The 23,802-nt window shown below is 37.9% G+C and overlaps 1 protein-coding gene across 1 annotated transcript in view; it reads right to left on the minus strand.

Moving 5' to 3' along the window:
- Positions 1 to 18,633: 18,633 nt before the first annotated feature.
- mpped1 (metallophosphoesterase domain containing 1) overlaps positions 18,634 to 23,802 on the minus strand; it is a 42,500-nt gene continuing 37,331 nt past the window's right edge. Inside the window, exons 5-7 of the mRNA XM_051890891.1 lie at positions 23,371 to 23,486; positions 21,489 to 21,602; positions 18,634 to 20,569 (exon numbers count right to left, since the gene is read on the minus strand). Of these exons, the coding sequence (XP_051746851.1) occupies positions 20,451 to 20,569; positions 21,489 to 21,602; positions 23,371 to 23,486 (349 nt within the window). The 3' untranslated portion in view covers positions 18,634 to 20,450. The remainder of the gene's footprint in view (positions 20,570 to 21,488; positions 21,603 to 23,370; positions 23,487 to 23,802) is intronic.

The raw sequence follows: 23,802 nt of genomic DNA on the forward strand, positions 1-23,802 counted from the left end.
TCTCATCCACACTGAAACATTGGAAGATGATTAAATGATCTTACTGCACATGTGTAAAACATAATAAAAGTTCACTGAGACGATACAGAGAGACCACACATAATAAAGTGTCCATGCTATTCTTCTGGCATGATCACTTTTTTTAGCAAAATATCTAGTCGCACTCAATCACCACTCCATATATGGTCTAAAATGCAATTGTCCTCAGGTTTTGCCGCAGGACAACTGGATCGAGCAACTAAGCAATAAACATGCCTTTGAAGAGTGCAAAATGTTGTGCAGTGCCAGGTTGTGGAAAAACACAGTAGCTGCATTGGATTTGCAGAGAGCCTGAAATTAAAAAAAAAATGATGCTGTGCCTTCCATTTGATCTGACAGGAATGGCGCAACACACTTATTTGAGAAATAATAAAAGTTTTTATTGTGTCACTATTGCTTTGTTACAGATCGTTTGATATGTATGGATTATGTGTACATGTCTAACTAAAATCATCAGTGACCAAGGATTTCTGATATGTAATGATTTATGTAGGCCTACAGTCAGATGTTTTTGTCTCAAAATCGTTTATTGTCAGTAAATCAAACCAGTGACTAAACAGTCAACCTCACATTGTTTCTCTTAGTATGACGAAAATATATTTAAACTGTGATTAAATTATATATAGAAAGCGATCAAAGAACGCTTCCTTTACAATCGCTAGAGCTGTCAATCAAACAGCGCGAATGTTCTGGACTTTCACCAAACTCCTGTTAGAATCAACAAATCTCTTATTTACATTGTGTTTGCACTGTTAGCTATGATGAAAGCATTAGTTAATGTGCAGAAATTGAGTTACAATGACGAGATCACTGCACTCAACATGTCTGTGATCAGCGATCTAAATATAATGCTATAATCAACACTTTTCACAATTAGTAAACCTTGAGAACTGTAATAGTAAAAATGTGCTAAAAGTTTTCGAGAGAGTTGCACATAGAGAGTAATACTTCGCTATTTCATTTGCAAAGATGTTAGCCAATCACAGCAGTGGGCGTTTACACTGAAGTCTCACAGCAAAATTATTTTTATTTCTAAATTATGATAATGTTTGATGTAAAAATCATACTAACAATATAAGTGCACCCCAGGAAACATTATAAAACAATAAAATAATGCAGTTCATGATCCCTTTAAACTAATGAAAATCTGTGCGTCTCTATATATTGTCATTTAATGCTCTTCTTCTTCTTCTTTAGATATCTAAATGACTCTTTCAAATATTCAGTTTACCACCTGCTTATCTTCCCTGTATCCATCTCTCCACCATAGCAAGTAATTCTCTGATACAGTTCTACTCATGTCCGTTATTACCCCTGCTCGTCCACAGTGCTTTAGGGAGCAGACTCGACGCGTAAGATCAAGGCATACACATCAATTGAGGCATATAGTTGTGAGATGAAAGGCAGGGTAAGGGTGCAGAAGTTCAGCAGGCCCGAGGCAGTTTCACAAGCTCCCGCCCATGTGGCTTTTTAACTTTGCAGATTGGAGCTAACCTAAAGGCAGTGACCGGGGCTCTCCGCCTGCTCACCTAGAACAAATATGGACACGTCCTTCAGCTCGAGCTGCTGAGGAGAATTGGGAATTGCTGTTTAACGAGAACAGCGGCAGGTTACAGAAGTACATGGGAGGAAGAGAGAAAGACTCACATTTCAGTGAGAAATGTGAGGATTTAAGCTAATGAATCCAACAGCTCTTATACTTAGATTCTGCGGGTCCAGGCATTAGGACACGATCACAACTTGATTGTAACCAATCAGAGATCAGTCACCAGGGTGATTATGGCAGAAAATGGGAAGTGACAGAAAAACCCTCCTTTCCATCAAAGACTTTTTTCCCTAAACTTTGTGCCTGGCAGTCAAATTTCCTCATCAGGATTTTGATGAGACTCATGGGCATACGCAGTGACAGGTTCATTTCTACAGCATCTAATTGCTTTCAGCTTTCACTCAGCCAGGTCCCTCATTAGTGTGTATTTAGCACACATACAGTAAACCCAGGCAGCCAGCTTCACACCCTATCCAACTTATAAAAATGATACTGTGCCAATCACATTTTGAACCCCTTTAGCTCAAATACTGAGATTTACTGCAAAACACTATCTTGTGTAAGAGAATTACAGAAAAGTATGTTAAAGCTATAATAGTGCTCGTAATTGCATTACAGTCTATGCCAGTGGTAATATAAATAAAAGTTGGCTGTTGGGCATTCAAAAATAAATTTCCAAACTGGTATTACAAGTGTTGTGTTTCTTTGAAAGTACCTATACATTTATAGAATTTATACATTTAACTTGGGTAAATAAAAAAAAGAAAAGAAAAAAAAGAATAATTTGATTTGCAACAACTAAAAAAAAAAGTTAACAAAGTTTTGTTAATTGCTATTAAAATGTATGGGTTAGATTAATCAGTACTTTAAGTTAAGAGCATTTAACATGTATGAGTACAACTAATTCAAAATCTGATAGTTCAGTTTACTTAAAACTGGAAACATCATAACTTAAAAAAATTGATGTAACCGATTACCTCATTTTTTTTTTTTTTTTTTGAGTTTTGCCAACTTATTCGGGTTTACAGTGTTGCTTAAGGGATGGTTTACTCAAAAATGACAATTCTGTCATCATTAACTCTCTTGCATTGTTCCAAACCTTTATGAATTTCGTTCTTCAGTGGAAGACGAAAGGGAAATTTTGAACGATGTACTGGTCGTTCTGTCCTGTGCAATTACAATGAATGTATTTCAAACTTCAAATTCACTTTTATTATACTGAAAAATAGTAAGTAATGCCAGAATTTTTATTTGGGGTCATTTTAAGGATCTAGATTTGATCATCATAAAGCAAGAACAACAACAACAACAAAGAAAAATCCTTAAAAAATAGTTTTATTGAACACGCATCCCTTGACAAACAACGAGATATGGAAAGAGCTACTCTCCTTTAAAAGTTGATTAGCTTACTGATTCATCCATTTTGCATTGCTAAATATGACCCATTTTCCCCTTAACTATGCCCTCTTTGCAGTAGGTTTTCAGTATTCTGACCTGAACTGACTAAACCTTCAGACTGAACTAAATTTGAGAAAGTGGGAGTTTTTGCAGTGAAAAGCAGCAGTGAAATAAAAAGATATGTCAGCGATAAGAGCAGAAAGAAGGCAGAGTTTTTGCTTGAGTGACAAGTGATATAATGCAGCGAGATGAACCTGAACATGACTAACAGAGAGGAAAGACTCCAAGATGGGAAGTCAGATAATGTCTTCACCCAGACACAGACTAAAACACACGCACACACACACACGCACACACTTGTCGGGTTTCCATGTTATATAGAGACTTTCTATTGACATAATGATTTCTATACTGTACAAACTGTATATTCTATCCCCTAAACCTAAACCTACCCATCACAGAAAAATTTCTGCATTTTCAAAAAACATCACTCAGGGGGACCAAAAAAAGATTAATGGTAATGCCAACCTTGTGGGGATTTTGTCCACATAACGTAGGGCTTACCAGGACCAGGACCACACACACACACACACACACACACACAGACTGATCATTCTTCATCATATAGATTTCAGTCACAAGAATGGTAAAAAATTGGTCTTAGAAACTTAGAAATAGAAACAAGATTCAGCACATTCATTCTCAAAAAAAAAAAAAAAAAAAAAAAAAAAAAAAGGAAAGGAAAGGAAAGGAAAAAAAAAAAGCAGATTGTGATAAGAAAGAACTTTCGACAATTGTGAATCTGTGGCTTTTTGAATTATGGCAAACTACATTTTTACATTTAAACAATCATCGTCGTCTGTCTTTGCATCTGCACTCCAAGTGATTATGAAATATTGACCCTATTTACTCTCTTAGTGGACACTTCTGGTCTTATTACGAACAATTATTTGCTGTATATAATTCTAAATAAACAATTATTATTTAAATTAATGTTCTTTTTGCCTAACATCACAAATAGCTCTTATTTTTCAACCCTTCCCCCCTACAACCACCTGTCATACAGAAACTAATATTTGTGATCCAATCAATTCCTATAATGAATAAAACATTTACCCATTGAATATTCTGTTTCGACCAGAAATGTCAGATTATGAAGTAAAATAGGTAGCATGAATGAAGTTTAAACAATCATAATTGTCTGTTTTTGCATGTGCACTCTTAAACAGACATGTTTTTTTTTTATTATTATATATTTAAAGTATTTATCCCCTTAAAAGTCATCAAATTCTTTTTCTTCTGTCTTTCTCCACTACAAGTTGTTTTAAAATCTGAGCACAACGCCTTCAGGTGCTTACTCCAACTCCACAAACATTCTCCAGGGAGGGGGCAGACCGCTTTAGGGAACTTGGAGTTGTCCGAGGGCAATTGAGTTGATTGTTTGGGCCAGGAGAGAATCTCATTAGAACAAACACACTGTTTATTCATTTCCCTTTTTTTTTACTCCACTCGATCACTCTGTTCCCGCCGTTAGCAACCATCTGGGGGCCCCCCCTCGTCGCGGTCCCTGCTTTTAGAGGACAGAGGGGTGGAAATTGGCACTAAGTGAAGAGATGGCATGCACGCAACAGAGGGAACAATTTTAATTAAAATGTTTGCCCAGAAAATAATCTCCCGAGTAGCCTTGTTAATTATGACTAATGCCTGCAAAGGTAGCACACGCAAAACGCATGGCGTGTGGGGGTGCTCACCATGGAAACGCGTACGGACGGTGTTTTATCCCCCTCAAACGGAAGTGGGGCGGCTCTCCTCCTCCTTTTGTTCCTCACTGAAGCAGCTTGTTTGGCCACCCGGTGATGTGACTTTGTTGTTAATTGGGTCATTGCCTTCACTGCAGCGCACTGACTCTTCAACCCTGATGTGAAATCCCAGGTGGGCTGTAGCGCAACACAAACATGCACTCATATACACACTGTTCGCATGTGCACTTGCCTGTATACACACGTACACATCAGCGCATTATCAAAGGAGAAACTAACTGAGGAGTTAAATGCTGATTAGAAGCTGAAATACGAATTCACACTTACTGAACTGAGACATCTGTGGGTGAATTTGTTATGTGGTTTATGGGGTCTCATGTCGCATCCCGCAGTGACATGTGGAGAACACCACTGACCTTTAGTGACTGTAGTTTATGTGGAAGGCACACAAGTTAAACAAACTTCATTTTTCCTCATGAACCACCAGAGGACAGTTGAACTCATGTTCTCTAATTCACATGTGCGTCCTGTACATGGGGAATGTTTGAGATAATAGGGCAGCGATTTATAAGAAATAAACTGAAAGTCATACATTATCAATCAGAGTTGGCATCACCTGATATAACCAGATACAGAAACAGTTAAGTAGGGACGTCCACCAGCATTCAAAAGGACAATGACTCTCAATTGAATTCCTGTCTGTGTGTGATCGCCTCTTAAAGGGGACCCCTTTTCACAAGATGCAATATAAGTCTCTGGTGTCCCCAGAACGTGTCTGTGAAGTTTCAGCTCAAAATACCCCACAGATCATTTATTATAGCTTGTCAAATTTGCCCCTATTTGGGTGTGAGCAAAAACACGCCGTTTTTGTGTGTGCCCCTTTAAATGCAAATGAGCTGCTGCTCCCGGCCCGCTTTCCAGAAGAGGGCGGAGCTTTAACAGCTCGCGCTTCGGTTGCTCAACAACAACAAAGCTGGAGAATCTCACGCAGACAAAATGAGGATTGTCAGTAACGGTGTTCAGCCTTACATTGTTCAAACCGGAGTCGGACACTGATGGAGAGACTCAACTTTTAGAACGCATCTGGACGTTTCTGAACGGTTAGTGGATAAATTTATGTAGTTGCTGTGGAGTTGATTCAACTCATCGACTAGCACGTGCCGTCATGTTAATATTTTGTGCAAATCCAGCGTTGAATTGACCCTCGTTTTTTAAAGCATTCTGGCATAAATTTTTTTGCGCAAATTATGTTAATGATTATGGATTCAAATTCAAAGTAAAACATAAAAATAAATAAATAGTTGTTAGATATAAAGTTGCAATTATAAGACATACTATAGAGTTGCAACTGTGAGAGAAAACTAGAATTATGATAAATAAATTAGCAAATTATGAGCTAGGAAGACACAACTGTAAGATTTAAAATTGCAATCACAAAGGCAAAATTAGCTTAATTTTTTTCACTCTCAGGTGGATACATATCTGATGAGAGATCTGATGAGGGTATATGACAGATCTTATTAAACTTCTGTGCCACCCAAACAAGAAAAAACAACCAAAGACTTTCCATCTTCTTCAACATGAATGACATTTAGAGGTCACATTTCTTGCAAAACATGACTAGAAGCCATTTCACTGAAAACTAAACCATCTAAAAAGTATAAAATGATAAATCTACGACATCGGTTTGTCTGTTGTTGTCGAGCCGTCGACTCTCCTAATCTTTAATCTCTCTGTCTCAAAAGCACAAATCCTAACGGAAATCCACAACCCCTTTTTCCAAAGCACCTCAAATATTTATTCAATGGTTTGATGTTCCTTCGCTTTTATGGAATAATCAAAAATGTTGTAAAAAGCATGCACCGCCTTTCTCAGAGACAGTCCTCAATAACGGGCAAGAGCTCCTTCTGTCTTTATGGTCTGTAAAGGGGGGGGGGGGGGGGGGGAAGAGTCTTGTCTTAATAATAAAGCCAGTGAGCCGCAGATCAAACAGCGGTTTGGTGTTACAGCAGATCGTAATGAACCTCGGCAGCAGGTCTGGAGTCAGACAGAGCCGCATGCAAACACTGGGGAGAAGAGCACGGGGCGCTGGGACGTGCTCCGATTCCTGATACTCCTGCCTCTGTGTGTGTGTGTGTCAGTCTGTGTGTAAAATGTACAAGCCGTTCCTAACAGTGGTGCATGAGAGATCTGCATAGTTATGAGTTAAAGACAGAGCGCTGTGCCTTATTCATCATATAGATACAGACACAGGAGTCATCAGAGCAACACAAGTGGTCTTATTGATACTGTAAACCCTAACGCTCAAAATAATTAATTGGTTTGAGTAGGACAAACATAAATTAAACAAATTAGTTCAGTCAATTAACTTTTATGAGTATTTAGCACTTTCTTTTTCTTTCAAGTTCACAGAACTGATATATTTTAAGTAAACTGAACTGTTTCATTGTTTTGAGTTTTATGAACTTATTTCTTTTAATTTAGATGAAATTAAGTTTAACTGAAACTGGGCTGGGATTTTTCCCAGCATGCTTTGCCCATGGCACTCAAAAGGGAGAGTAAATGCTAAAATTAATGTTATATAATGTATTTTACACTAGTGATTACAATCCTGAGTTTTGCTAACTTATTTGTGTTTAGAGTGCACCAAATCAGTGTTCTAGCACAAATTCACATGAAAAGTTCAAAATAAAGTAGCACTGCCACATATAAATTTTACATTGTGGGATATTAATTCATTTTGTGATATACAAAGATGCATTTCTGAAAAATAAAGTCGCAAATACGAGTTAAATTGTCACTATTGTCGATATAAATCATATGGTCACATGCCGGTTTGGTAATGATCAAGTTGGTAAATCAGCAAAGCCATGCTGGTGACCATCACTGAACCAACATAAACTACAAAATGTGACTTTTCAGAATGAAAACTGGAGTTTGAAAGCTGGTCAATCAACATGTTTTTCTCTGATTAAGCTGCTTGACCGAGTTGGTCTTGTTAAGTTTTATATCATATAAAACTTCATTCAAACATCTCTCCACCCATTCACTATGATTAAAAAGAATCCACACAACATCAGTTTATGTACTCACATCAACAACATGCTCACCAATAAGTGTCAGTGGATTTTCTTCACTTACTGATGAAGTCATTTGCATTAATACTGCACAGGAAAATGTCTGGATTTTGAAATGCCTGTTATTAGCTTTTATAGGCTGTGTCTCTGGGAAATCATAAACGCAAGGGAATGTGTGGCTAATGGATAATTTTGATTTCTAAAGTAGTATATTATTGGCTTAAGAAGCATTTTGCCATTTGAAAAATTTCTGGACATCTCTACACTGGGGAAAAAAAAATCTTTACTTTTATCAGTAGGAATATCTAAACATTCTTAAAAATAGATAAATATACATAAAAAGCAAAATTGCCAAAAGGTATTGATTGAAAAATTAAATTCTGTCATTATTTACTCACCCTCAAGCAAATCCAAACCCATATGGCTTTTTCTTTTGTCAAAAACAAAACCAGATATTTCGAAAAATGTTCATGCTTCCCTTTTCCATACAATTAAAGCTTTGTATGTCAAGCTTGAGGGTGAGAAACTGATTATAGGATATTAGGTGAACTATTCCATTGAGACAAAAATGCATCTTAAATATATTGTTCAAACAAATTGTTATATTGTAGGGACAAGTAATGTACCAATAAAGCTCCCACTTTATCTGCCACTATTAGGGATGCAAATGGGCGGAACATTTCTAGTAAATTTCCAGAATTTCCGGAAACTTTCCAGGAATTTTAGAAACTTTTGGGAAATTTTGGAAAGTTTTCCACCCCTTTGCATCCGTAGCCACTATTTGCTCTCAGTATAAATAGAATGTAATGCTATTTACATTTAGTGCAAAGAAAATACTTTTTGTTGCTATTTACATAGTGCCATTTTTTTGTTTCATTGGCAGATTTTTTTCATTTGAAGCTTGAACTGCAAAAAATGTATTATTTCATTTCCAGCCATTTTTTTCTACTTTGCACATTTGTCAAAAGATAAATTTGGACAGAGATGCTGATCAAAATCCAACAATGATGCCAATGCTACTTCCACAGAAAAAAAAACTAAGTGCAAAGTTAATGTTGCATAATATGCACAACACCCAATGAGATGCAGTTTAGATGAAAGTACACAACAGTAGTCCACATATACACAAGGTTAACTGCAGGATCTGTAAAGAAGGGAGGAAAAGCTGTGCCTAGCTAGTGCACTAGAATTCAGAGGTGGCTAAACCTCCTGCAGAGCTATGCAGGTGTGAATAGCCTAATATCAACATTCAGGGCACTCATTTTGCCTCTATAATGTGCAAGGCTCTCTGGAGAGCGCACACACACTTCCTGAAAAGCATCCCATTTCTTGCTTCATGAGTCATTGGAGAAATTATTCGCTGCACAAATATAGCTTACATGTTCTTCGTATCTCATTAGAGCAAACAAAAGAACAGAAACACTGAATAATTTTGATTTCTAGATGTTCCAGCTAATTATATTCTTTGGAGGCTGCCTGCAAGCAGCAGGACATCGTTTTAATTTGTATCCTCTAAAAACCCTATTAAAAGGAAGCCAGCCAAAAAGTTCGCTATGTTCACAGCACTTGTTTTTTTGTTTTCCAGATTGGAAAAGTGAAGCAAGGTAATTAAATGTAAAGTGGGCAGCAGTACTAGTTTTATATCATCTGTTGTATTCAAAAGGCAAACACAAACAGAACTCCCCTTTAGAAGTGCATCCTCTTAAATTTGCCGCTCTCGCTTTGTAAACAAACCAATTACAGCAATACGCAAAGTAAATATTGGTTATATTTTAAATGTAATATGTGAGATATTCAGAGATAATATATTCAGAGGAATCACTGTAGGCATTACTGTGCGTGGGCTACAGCACTGACTTACAAACATGAGTTCTTGGAGCAATTCATTAAAGGCCTTTTAAGCTTTTAATTAACAAAAATACTACAACGGTAGGTCATGACACAAAAATTAAACTTGAGTCTGTTCTGACATGCCCTCATCACTGAAAACCAAAACAAAACTGGATGGATGGATGGATGGTCAGATAGATGGACGGATGGATGGATGGTCAGATAGATGAATGTATGGGTGGTCAGATAGACGGATGAATGGATGGATGGTCAGATAGATGGATGTATGGGTGGTCAGATAGATGGATGTATGGGTGGTCAGATAGATGGATCAATGGATGGATGGTCAGATAGATGGATCAATGGATGGATGGTCAGATAGATGGATCGATGGATGGATGGTCAGATGGATGGATCGATGGATGGATGGTCAGATGGATGGATCGATGGATGGATGGTCAGATGGATGGATGGATGGATAGGTGGATGGATGGATGGTCGGACAGATAGACAGACGGATGGATGGTCAGATAGACATGGATGATGGATGGTCAGATGGATGGATGGATAGATTGTATGGATGGATGGATGGTCAGATAGACAAGTGGATGGATGGATGGTCAGATAGACGGATGTATGGATGGTCAGACAGACGGATGGATGGATGACAGATGTCAGATAGACGGATGGATGGATGACAGATGGTCAGATAGACGGATGGATGGATGGATGGTCAGATAGATGGATGGATGGATGGATGGTCAGATAGATGGATCGATGGATGGATGGATGGTCAGATGGATGGATGGATGGATAGGTGGATGGATGGTCGGACAGATAGACAGACGGATTGATGGTCAGACAGATGAATGGCCAGATAGATGGATGGATGGTCAGATAGACATGGATGATGGATGGTCAGATGGATGGATGGATAGATGGATGGATGGTCAGATAGACGGATGTATGGATGGTCAGACGGATGGATGGATGACAGATGTCAGATAGACGGATGGATGGACAGACGGATGGATGGATGGTCAGATAGACGGATGGATGGATGGATGGTCAGATAGACAGATGGATGGATGGATGGTCAGATAGACAGATGGATGGATGGTCAAATAGACGGATGGATGGATGGATGGTCAGATAGATGGATGGACGGACCGTCAGATGGATGGATGATGGATGGAAGGTCAGATAGATGGATGAATGGAAGATCAGATGGATGGATGGTCAGATAGATGAATGGCCAGATAGATGGACGGATGGTCAGATAGATAGATAGATAGATAGATAGATAGACAGATAGATAGACAGATAGATAGACAGACAGACAGACAGACAGATAGATAGATAGGACAATTTTAGTATTCGATGTCCAATGCAATATCTGGGTCCTGAAGCAAAACCAGTTGATAACCAATTATCTAAATGATACAAATTCTTTTATTGTTTTTTGGGTCATTCCAAGTTCTTATATTTAAAAAAAAAAAAAAAAAAAGAATATTTCTTTCATCTTTTAAAACAGGACTTATCAGCCTTTTAAAATCACCATGGAATTTAGTGTAACGTTCTTGACACAGAGCTGGAGATATCTTGATATGCAGAGTTATAAAAATATGCAAAGAAATGCGTCTTCCACACAAATATTCATATTAATGTTCATCTGTGCAACTGGAAGCTGTGCTTCTGGTGATGGTGGGAGATCAGTTCTCTTATTCAAAGTGAAGAGCCAAATTGAAGACCAGACCAAGCGCACACACACACACACACACACACACACACACACACACACACACACACACACACACACACACACACACACACACACACACACGCGCGCATACCAATCCAACCAGAACGTGTTTAGAGTCATGTATTTTGTCAATCTCTGCATGCTAATCTGATGATGGATTACATGTTGGAGGATGTGATGGATTTTGGCAGACCATCTTCACTGCTTTCCACTTCACGGACAGAGAATCTGAACAAGACTTGTAAGACAGTTTGAAGTTTGTCGCCAAGGAAACCAATGCGCAGCACCTGCTGGAATTCAAACCTGGCACCAGCCCCAACAACTCAACAAATCAATAGCATCGGCCAATCCTATGGCACGGAAGGAATATATATTGCATCTAAAATATACATGTGTGTACATGTTTAGAAGAGCAACAGAGAATAAGTGTGAGAATAAAGTGTAAATGTCAAATACACTCATTCGCATTTGATTCAATAAGTTTTCCCTGAGCGCGTATCAAACCTGTTACATCAATATCTCATTTCAGAATCTCAGAACAGATGGCTTGACATGTCCAAGGTCTGTCTGCTTTCCTTCATATTCTGTCATCAGAACGGCTGTAGTAGCACTTTTCAGAATATGCGAATATGCAAATGACTCTATAACCGTCCTTTCATTGCTATTTAGACTCTCTGTCTCTGACTCTCAATTTATTCAATCGTAATCATGACATCATAATACAGATTAGATGTCATTGTGACGAATGACATCTTGACATCGCTTGTCGCCGAGCCCTTCCAGATGTTGAGAATGATCTTGCTATAGAGTCGTGGTTGTGCTACAGGAAATGAGATGGTGAGAAACCTGGCCACTTATATGACCTGCCATATCTGTGATTCAGTTACCTGCACTTTACAGAGACAGATACAGTTTTAGAAAGTAAATAATGCATGTGTAGTGATATTTTTACTTACTAGGCATCACAGGTATTCATTAATTACATAATGTTACACTAAATAATGATTATTATGACCTTGCCCCACAGGCATGATGTCATTGGTTGCTCTGTAACCAGAAGCACATGATTTAGCAGTTCATGGCACAGAATACGATGAATCAATTAAGAACAATTCATATTGTTATTTAGTAGTTCAAGGACCCGAGAGCACCTGCAAAATGATTATGTAGTACTATTTTGAATAGTCCAGATATATTTATTCTTTTCATCCTAGACTATGAGACCTTGGAGAGAAAGCCAAATTGTCTCCCACTTTACATCCATTGTTTTCACTAACTCACTGTCTCTTTGTAATACTTTTGACAAAGTTTGAGAAGAGGAATGAACCCTGACTGACTTCTACGGATCTTCTTGACTTTGTTCTTGCTATTTAGGCAGAGTTTGAGTCAGACCAGCAAAAACTGTCAGTAAATTTGAATTTGTTGAATTCATCTCAGTGGGTCGAGTATTTAAAGGGGATCTATGATGCCCATTTTACAAGATGTAAAAGAAGTTTCTTGTGTTCCCAGAATGTGTCTGTAAAGTTTCAGCTCAAAATACCCCACAGATCATTTATTATAGCTTGTCAAATTTGCCCCTATTTGAGTGTGAGTGTAAACACGCCGTTTTTGTGTGTCCCTTTAAATGCTAATGAGCTGCTGCTCCCGGCCCACTTTCTAAAGGAGGGCGGAGCTTTAACAGCTCACGCTTCGGTTGCTCAACAACAACAAAGCAGGAGAATCTCACGCAGCCAAAATGAGGATTGTCAGTAACTTAGCCTTACATTGTTCAAACCGGAGTCGGACACTAATGGAGAGACTCTGGAATTTTTTCAGGAATACTCAGGAATAAATTTATGTAGTTGCTGTGGAGTTGATTCAACTCATCGACTAGCATGTGCCGTCATGTTAATCTTTTGTGCAAATCCAGTGCTGAATTGACCCTCATTTGTGAAGCAGTCCGGCGTAAAATGACATCATGGTAACAACACTCAACAACAACAACTCCTCTTCTCTAAAGCAGCTCAACATGGCCTCACCCCGTTTGTTGCGTGTTCTCAGGGGCAGGATTTATATAAATTTTGTGGTTTGTGACGTCACCAACCCAGGAAGAAGCTTGTTGTAGTCCCTACCAGCCGTTTGTTGTAGTCCTTAAAAAACGATTTCTATGAAAGAAAATAACTTCCATTGAATTGAACTTTGAGCGTCGTAACTTTGCAGATGTTGTTAGATGCTCTAACAGCAACATTACACACTAACTAAAGTTAAAAAAAAGTGAAATCATAATCAAGGACCCCTTTTAAAAGGAAGTATTTAAACATTTTATCTATCTTAATTAAACAATTTATCTTCATTATATTCTGCTTTGTTTCATATTGGGGTCCATCTAACATAATAAAGAGCAAGTAATGCTAAAAAATGTAATGCCACAGACTCAAACAGAGGCCTTGATAGGACAAGCATCCAACATCAAGAGGTGAAGAGATGGCTTTGGTACAGGACACTTTAGACATCATCAAAACAGCATTAGTATAATGGTGTATTTTGTCTGCTGATAATGGTGTAAATGCCCTGTATGTTGGTAAGAAAAGAGCGGGCACCAGATTGGGTAAAAACTCAGCAGGGACCTCCCACCCCGAGGCTCTGTTCCGACACTTTGCCGATGACAGAATTGGGAGTTTTCGTCATTTTTGGCATGGAGAAAGAACCATCGCAGAACAAAAGAGTGAGGGGGTGTGCTGGTTTTGCATGACTCCCCACGGAGTAAGTCCTTGACGCCCTAAGCCATGCTAAAAGTGGGAGGGAGAGGCTAAACCTGGCAACCCAAGCTAAATCTGGCATCTTAACATTTCTTAGACTATTTGTGCTGCATTAGGACCAAACGACTTAACATTATTGTAAACTACAAAAGATATATAAGGCTTATTTATATCAAGAAGTAGGCCATTTGTATTCTGCATGCAATAAGATGGCTACTATTGTTCTTTGTCCGTATCAATGCCCCCTGAGGCGTTTGTGCTGATGATGTTTCATATGTTAATGAAGCCAGCTAGGACAATGCGTCTTGACCTTGCAAATAATAAATTCCACTTCCTGACTTATAGTTCTTTATGTAGGTTACAGTAAAAAAAATTACATATACGCTAACATTCAAAAGGGATTTAAAGAGATATTTGCATGATATAAAGTCAGAATTGTGAGTTATAAAGTCAGAATTGCAAGTTATAAAGTCAATTGCGAGTTTTAAAGTCAGAATTGCGAGTTATAAAGTCAGAATTGCAAGTTATAATGTCAATTGCGAGTTTTAAAGTCAGAATTGCATGATATAAAGTCAGAATTGCGAGTTATAAAGTCAGAATTTCAAAGTTATAAAGTCAGAATTGTAAGATATAAACTCGCAATTGCAAGATTTATATCTCACATATATGGGATGTCCAATTGTGAGGGAAAAAGGATTGATGTTTATACCTCACAATTCTGAGAAAAAAAAAAGTCAGAATTGAGAGTTTATATCATGCAATTCTGACTTTGTAAATTGCAATCGTGTTTATTTCTCGCTAAAAAGTCAGAATTGCATGATAAAAACTCGCAATTAGGAGAAGAAAAGTTAGAATTGTGAGATAAAAAGTCACAATTACTTTTTTAATTTTTTTATTTAGAGGCGAAACAAGCTTCCATAGTTTTCTATTTTAATATATTTAAAAATGCAATTTATTCCTGTGACGACAAGGTTCTAATATGCTGATCTGGTGCTTAAACATTTCTTAGTATTATCAATGTTGAAAACAGTTATGCTGCTTAATATTTTTTTGTGGAATCCATGATACACCCCCTCCCAAGATTCTAAAATTAACAGAAAGTTCAAAACAACAGAATTTATTTGAAATAGAAATCTTTTGTGACATAACAAATGTCTTTACTTAATTTTGGTCAATTTAATGCATCCTTGCTGAATACACGTATTAACTCCTTTCAGAAGAAAAAAATCTTATTTAATGAAGCTTAAAATTATGGTCATATATAGATAAAAAAAAAAGCCTGTGCAGAGATTTTTTTTAATGTTTAACCCAATCCAGCTGAGATCAAAGCAGTAGTTTTTCATCTCTCTAATTTTGGAAAGAGTGTGATCAAATGTAATGAAACTAATGGAATCCATAACTTCAGAAAGGTGCTGCATACTTCATATTCCATTACATTTATGATCCACCATAGTGCTGGATCTAAATATTAAATATACATATATAAATATTAATTACACAACGGATAGTCTCCTACAGTCAGTCTTACTTCAAGGAAAAGACTGCAGCATTTGTTTGAAGCTATAAGAATATGTAGTGTTGATTGATGTAGAATTATATAGCCTAAAAAAAAATATGCATAACGCGTCCATGAACTTAGATTTTAGATTCATATTTATATGAATGTATAAGGACAAAAAGCATATATTTTAGCACATATGCAGTATATAAAAGTCCCTATAAAGCACATTCTCCTGCATCTACTTAACTGTAATAAGTAGAGAAAATTATTCAGGGCTAAAGATATTCCCCCCGGAGGACATTTGTAGTCATGAAGGATGACACCGTAGCAAATAACAGCATTCAGTTTCAAAATTTTAAAAGGTTTCTTCATAGAATAAGTCAACCAACTTCTGCTTCAGGATATGGGTAATTCAAAGACGATGAAAATTAAACATCTTTGTCACAACAAACATTGTTCATAAATAAGCAGCATATGACAGTAATCAGCATGCATTGTTGCGGCTAATTGTTTTGTGTTTTCTTTTCTCCAGCGGCAGTTGCATACGCATTTGTTCCTTCGACTGGCATCAAGTAGTTTCAGAGTGAGCCAGACGGCACACCCCGGGATGTTTAACGGCGCTAAAATGCAGTACACCAGGCCTTTTATTCAGCTTTAAGAGCCTGAAACGGCTGACAAGAAGATGCTGAAGATGTATTTGTGAGTTTATAAGAGACGTAGAGAGAGGACATTGTTGTGTGAAGCACACAAGTCGACAGAGAGACAGATGTTGATGGCGCGTACTAAAGAGGATTCAGTGGATGGCACATGAGTAGATGGCACAAAAAGATCTAAGAAAATGGAGGTGGATGCATAAGGAGAGTAATAGGGAACATGTAGGTAAAAAGTGGCCAGAGACGGGAAGGATAACAGAGAACAGTCTTTAATGGCATAGTAAAAGCCAGCCCGGAATAAATTACCTTCCATCCCGCAGGATTACTCATGTAATTATTTGAATGAGGGATTTCATTAGGATGTGCAGAGGTGTGGAAGAAGGAAGGCCGAAATGATACAAGAGTGAGGACAATTTTTACCTACATAAATTAAGTTTTAGCTACGTGCAGATAATTGATATGAAAGCCCTTTGATTAGGACAAAAAATGAATCTGCTCGTCTTACACGCAGACAGAGGAAAAAAGAGATGAAACAAAAGGGAGATTGAAGAAGAATGAGGACATACCCAATTGATGGGGATGAGTTTAATTTAAGAGGCGCAATGAGAGATTGATGGAGAAATGGGATATATCTTGGTTTTAGTGATGCACCTGAATTTCATTTGTGTAAAATGATCTTTAAAGACAGTACAGAAAAATGTGTGAACATCCAATTAGTTAGGAACAGATACATACTCTTATATTTACATTAACGCTCCAACTTGAACACTGCAAATTGCAATGCTTTGACCTCTAGACCATTATCAGGCAAAATAGCGACATGTAATGACATCACCAGATTGATTCCCACAGGAAGTCGCATGATTTTTTTTTATGTATACACAGTACAACCCCTTTTGTGTAGTTATGTACCACATTGAATAACAACTCATATTAGACATCTTTTAATTTATCTGTACCAGTTGCTGACTGTCCTTCAGCATATTTTGACATTTTGATTAAGCGTCAGATATCGGCAGAGGTTAAGTTAAACTTTAAAAACAATTTAATAACACTGTTCTTTAGCCAATCTTAAAATTAATTTACATTTTTCATACTGTACATTACAATATTGTGGTGCCTCAATTCACGTGTAGATTTTACGTTTTATTTTAATTTATATAGACAAAATAGTACAGAAGTACTGTATTGGCCATTGGTCAAAATTTTAATATTGGTGTATTCTTTTAAAGGGGACCTATAATGCCCCTTTCACAAGATGTAATATAAGTCTCTGGTGTCCCCATAATGTGTCTGTGAAGTTTCAGCTCAAAATACCCCACAGATCATTTATTATAGCTTGTTAAATTTGCCCCTATTTGGGTGTGAGCAAAAACACGCCGTTTTTGTGTGTGTCCCTTTAAATGCAAATGAGCTGCTGCTCCCAGCCCCCTTTCCAGAAGAGGGCGGAGCTTTAACAGCTCACGCTTCATTTGCTCAACAACAACAAAGCTGGAGAATCTCACGCAGCCAAAATGAGGATTGTCAGTAACGGTGTTCAGCCTTACATTGTTCAAACCGGAGCCGGACACTGATGGAGAGACTCAGGAAGAAGTTACAAATTATATGCATCTGGACGTTTCTGAATGGTAAGTGGATAAATTTATGTAGTTGCTGTGGAGTTGATTCAACTCATTGACTTAGCATGTGTCGTCATGTTAATCTTTCGTGCAAATAAAGGCGTTGAATTGACCCTCATTTGTGAAGTAGTTCGGCATAAAATGACAGCATGGCAACAACACTCTACTACAACAACTCTTCCTCTTCTCTAAAGCAGCCCAACATGGCCTCACCCCCTTTGTTGTGTTTTCTGGGGGCAGGGTTTATGTAAATTTTAGGGTTAGTGATGTCACCAACCCAGGAAGAAGCTTGTTGTAGTTCCTACCAGCCATTTGTTGTAGTCCTTAAAAAGCGATTTCTATAAAAGAAAATATCTCCCTTTGCATTGAACTTTGAGGGTCGTAACTTTGCAGATGTTGTTTATGCTCTAACAGCAACATTACACACTAACTAAAGTTAAAAAGGTGAAATCATAATCAAGGACCCCTTTAAGGTCTGAAATAATGTGGATGTAAATTAAACCCATTCTCTTTACATATGTTTATAAATCATGTAACTTCCTGTGCAGGTACTCTGATGATGTCATTATGTCTTCAATGTGAAATGAACCCATAGAGACAGATAGAGTTCGAAACACTGAGGTTGTTCAATACAATTTTGGGACATTAATATCAGTGTGCAAACATTTACATTTGTTCCTCCTGTAAATGATTTTTTCCAGAACAAAAGGCAGTTTCGACAGAGAACTCCTCTCTGCTAGAATTTATTCAACACCATAACTCTTTAGATGGCATAAAATTAACTGACCAAAAAGAATGATATCTTTAGCACTGAAATTTCACAAATACAAGTAATTAACAAACAATCCACAAAATCTGTTTGGAAATTCAGAACAGCATGCTGGGAAAAAATAACTGGAGCACAGCAGTAAACCTGATGACAATGTCTTCAAAGAAAAGGCCCACAATACAGGGACGAATGAATGGAGAGGAAAAAAAAAGGAAAGCCACATGATAGTGCGAAGCACCTCTGACCGAATGCAAACAAGTGTACAAACAGCAAGAAACCCTTAAAAATAAATAAAGATGAGACAGAAATCCGTCTCCCAGACATCAGCTCATCCTTCCTAGTTGGCGTTTCCAATATTTTTCTTTTTATCTCTTCGATCTCTCCGTCTTCTGATGCTTTCTTTTCCTCGGGCTATGAAAGAGGAGCAATTGATTGTGCATGAACACACAGGAGTCCACAGACGCACGCACACACACGCAGAGTGATAATTTGTTCGATTTGTTCATTTTTATTCATCCATTTATATGGAAGAGATGAAAACCCTCTGCACATCTAACAGAACCGTCATATTAGGCCTAATGCCACACACAGTTAATGCTGAAGAGCTGTAAAACACATGGGAATAAATTATCGCCAGGAGGAATGTTAATAAATTATAGTGGGGAGCATGTGGATCAAAGTGCAACGTATTCTTGTTATGCGAAAGCGCACTTTGCGCGCATGACGAGTCTTTGATATTCGGAGGAGGGACATTAACGGCACGCTTTAGAATAAATTTTAAATATTTGACCTTAAACACTTCAAACTACTGTAAAAGTCCACACTGCTTTAGTAAAGGACCATTTGCTTGAAAACACACTCACAGTTTTACACGATTACAGTAAATCGAACAACAAAGAAGGTGTGAAAAAGCGGAGAACACAGGAAAATATTCGGACTAGTACTGTCAAATGATTAATCGCATCCAAAAGAAAAGTTTGTGTTTACATAATATATGTGTGTGTACTGTGTATATTTATTATGTGTATATATATATATATATATATATACACATATAATAATACACATATATTTTGTAAACTTTTCTTTTGGATGAATCGCGATTAATCGTTTGACAGCACTAATTCTGACACATTTTTTGTTTCTTTTTCCCATTTCTATTTTAAACATTACATTCCTGTTTAGGGCCAATTTATTTCTCCCAGTGTATAATCCAACATGGCCTCAAGTTCAAAAGAGTAACATATAACAACAGAGCAGATAGGAAAAAGCAGAATGAGAGACTGAGACTGAGAGAGAGAGAAAGAGGGAAATGGTAAAGACCCTGAACAAACTTGTTTGCACCAAAGCACTGTTTCTTCTGGGCACATCCTGTAACTTTCAAGAGTGACTCCAGAGCAAAAGAAAAAAAGATTTTTTTTTCCCGAGTCAGAGGTCCATTGAGGCTACAAGGTTTAAATTCCTTAAATAAGTGCCAGCCAATGAGGAGAAAGTTTGGCTTCCATGACCTTAAGTACACGCGATTGTCACGCCGATTCAAGTGCAACACAAGAGTCAAGTTCAGAAAAAGAGTTCAAACATCTGTGTCAGTATTTTGTGTCTGAGGGCGGCACATGGCACAAAAATGGATGAAAATATCCTTGGGAATATCCAAATTAGAGTCTCTCGCTCGCTCTATATACACTACGCAGCATCCGTATATGCTCAAGAAAGGGACCCTGATTGAAAGAAGGTGGCGGTGGGCGGGTCTCAGTTCAATCATGAGCTCCTGGGATTGGGCAAGTCGAAAACGATTGGCGGGTTCATAGGCTGGAAGTTCACCGTGCACGCCGAGGCATTAACAAACGTGGTGGTTCCATCTGTCATCATACCGTAACCTAGCTCACACAAACATAAAGGACAGAGATATTACCAATGCTTAAGTTGAAAAACGTCATGTACGTGATGTTTAGGCGAAAATGTATGTTAAAATACAGGGAAAAGGTGAAAACCAATTTTAATAAGATCAAAAAACATGTTGAAAGTGTTAAAAGCAAAACGGTAAGTACAAATAACCATGCAGTGTGTGTGAGGGATGAATACTTAGTGGATGGTATCCACTAAGACACTGCAAACAGCAAAAAATGACACATAACAGGCTGCAATTTTTGTTATGGCATAGAAAATATGCAAAAATACTGTATGGCAGAGTCAAACATAGACATGCAAAGCATAATACACAAGCCGACACAAATGTATAACGCAATCGCATTGCCCTCTATGTGAAACCTTTAATAAAGTCACCATGAAATCAAAATAATTCTCTTATTTTTTTATTTTTTTTAGTATTTATTATAAATGATTTATCCGTGCATATGCCCTCGTAACTTCCCCTCCCTCTTGCAGTGACATCTCTTCTCTGATGACGCGTTTACTGGCGTGAGGGCGGGGCAACCTGTCACTCACATGACATCACAGCAATAGCACACTGCAATGATCCAATCAATTCCCAATGGACAAAATCAAGTCCCGCCCTACTTGGATATTAGTCACAACAGAGAAGAAAAGACTAATGCAACTTCTGTTTCATGGCAACTTTAAAGGCATTTTGAGTGTACATGCTAAATTTGAATATGAATGTGAACTAGTTTTTGCTGTAGAGGCAAAGCAAAGCAAAGCAACATGGGACAGACTCTGCCTTGCTAACCCCAAAACAGGGCTGACTGACGTGGCAGCATGAACAAGATCACAGGGCTGTGTGGATTTTCATGCATGTGATTTATAGACAGTTGGGACATTATCATCTAATGTGATTACCTTCATGAATGTGTCCAAATACATGTAGTTTGGGCTGAACTCTCCTCTGGACGGTGTTTAACAGTTCCATACAGCCAACACGTTGCATCTTCCTGGGCACCCAGTCCAAGAAACCTACAAAAAAAGAAGTATAATTACTAATATGAACATCACAAGGCAAAGAAAAACACAGAGTGATATACAATATATGATGTTAGAACAGACAATTTGCTTAATTTAGGCTTTTGGAGTTACAAGCAGGAAAATACCAGACGTACCCTGTTACCAAGTTAGGGAAGGGAATCATAATGAATCTAACAACTGTGGATCTGATTCCACTTAGTGGACTGAGTTCCTTAATGATGTTTTATTAATTGTGAAGAAGAAATAATGGACTTGTTTTTTGCCATAACACAACATATTGCACATCTGAGATGCTAATTTAAGAACTCTACCAGGGTGAAGTCATGACTCACTGAATTTTAATTAGATGATGTGACTGGACACTCTAGAAAGGTTACCAAGCAACTTATGTGAGAACTAATTAATATTCATGAGCTAAGCCTTAGCCATAGTAGGACTACTAAATACACATGCTGGATTTTGATTTTCCTTTCACAATTAATTGAGTCCAAAAATGTTTACACATCAAGAACCAATAACAAAACCAAACATTATGAAGTTTGGGTCCAGATTTCGAACCGGTTCTTGATTCTCAAACCTACACTAAGTATAGAGCTTTACTATCCCATGAGGCCACAGGAGAGGATTTATGAATGGCGGTGAAGCAATGCAACTGACGCCGTAGGTCACATGACAGTGACAACATGCCGGATGTAGTACGTTCAAATTTCATTCATACTACACACATTCACACTATATACAACATACTTTCTTAACGGTCGCAAAGTAAGTTTCAAACCTAATGTAGTACCTACTAGGGGTGTGAAGAGATTTCTCATTGAGGTGAAAAGCTGTTTCGCGATATCGCCATGATGGAGTGTGAGGGTGAAATTAGGATAGAATATGCCACCGCTACATTTACATTACGCCTCCACTGTCGTTTTGCTTTTTATAGAAATTAAAACCATTAAATTCAGTTGGATAACAGTCGCTTCAATCCCATCCAGCTCATCCAACACTAGCTGCAGAGTTCAGAGTCATACGTAGTGCAGCAGGAATCAGAGTTCACTGATCAGGTGACGAGATGACTGACAAGACCATGGCGGAGAATTCGTTGCACAACAGAGCCTAAGCATCTGATAAATGTCTTATCTTGTATAATTCACAATCTGCACTGCCGCTCCCTATTCACAGAGTACGCTACCCGTCTCGTCACACCCCTAGTACCTACTATACTATACAATACAATTTCAGACACAGCGTTACTGTATATATATACGAATTGATGGAATCTAAAGTGATCATTAAAGACTACAAACATGATTTTACACTTGTAGTCTGATGTCTATACATACATAACGCACAGACTTAGTATGAATCTTCAGAGACATCATTTGGGGCTAATTTGCAACACTATGATAAACACCCACATTCGCACAAATGTATAGTGACACACGTCTTTACCATGAGAATTACACATTGTCACATTCTCAAAGCCCAAAAGCTTAGTGTTTTAAACTGCAGCTGTCTTTATGCACAAACTTCCATTCTCGGTACATTTGACTATGTGTGTGAGGGTTTTATTATGTGCGAAGGGATTTGCTGCACTGCGAACAGCGTCTCAGCGTTGCATGCTTTAGCAGCCTGCTGTAGCAACTCCATCTGCCAAAGCCTCAAAGCAAAAGAGTGTGTGTGCGCAAGGATGAAGACAACATAATGGGAAATAACCATTACCGCATGCTTTGTGTGTGTGTGTATTGTTGTGTGATTTAGGTCTTACCCAGAGGAGGGCAGTGTGTGAGAAGAATATCCGTGGAATCTGGGATCTGATTCCACTTGTCCAGCAGAGCTTGTCCTCGTGGTAGATTAAAACCCCAGCCGTAGTACCATGGCTGCCTGAAAACATACATAAAGATGGAAAAAACACAGTTAAGGCCTGCTGATGTGACCATGATCATTATGCTTCACTGATCTTTTACCCAGACTGCCCAACCACTGATCAGGGTAAGATAACATTTCCATTAGGATCTGTACAAGGTGAGTGTATCTGAGATATCTTAGGTTTATGATGAAAAATCCCCAAATCACAAATAGCAATAGCTTTGAACCGACTGTCACATCTTTTACAAAATGATATAGAGAAAAATTGTTTAAATAGAAGTGAAAAAGAAAACAAAACAGACAAATTTAGCTGTGGTGCTCATGTGGGAGT

This window comes from Ctenopharyngodon idella, chromosome 4, assembly GCF_019924925.1.
Source record: "Ctenopharyngodon idella isolate HZGC_01 chromosome 4, HZGC01, whole genome shotgun sequence".
NCBI classification, from domain to species: Eukaryota; Metazoa; Chordata; class Actinopteri; order Cypriniformes; family Xenocyprididae; genus Ctenopharyngodon; species Ctenopharyngodon idella.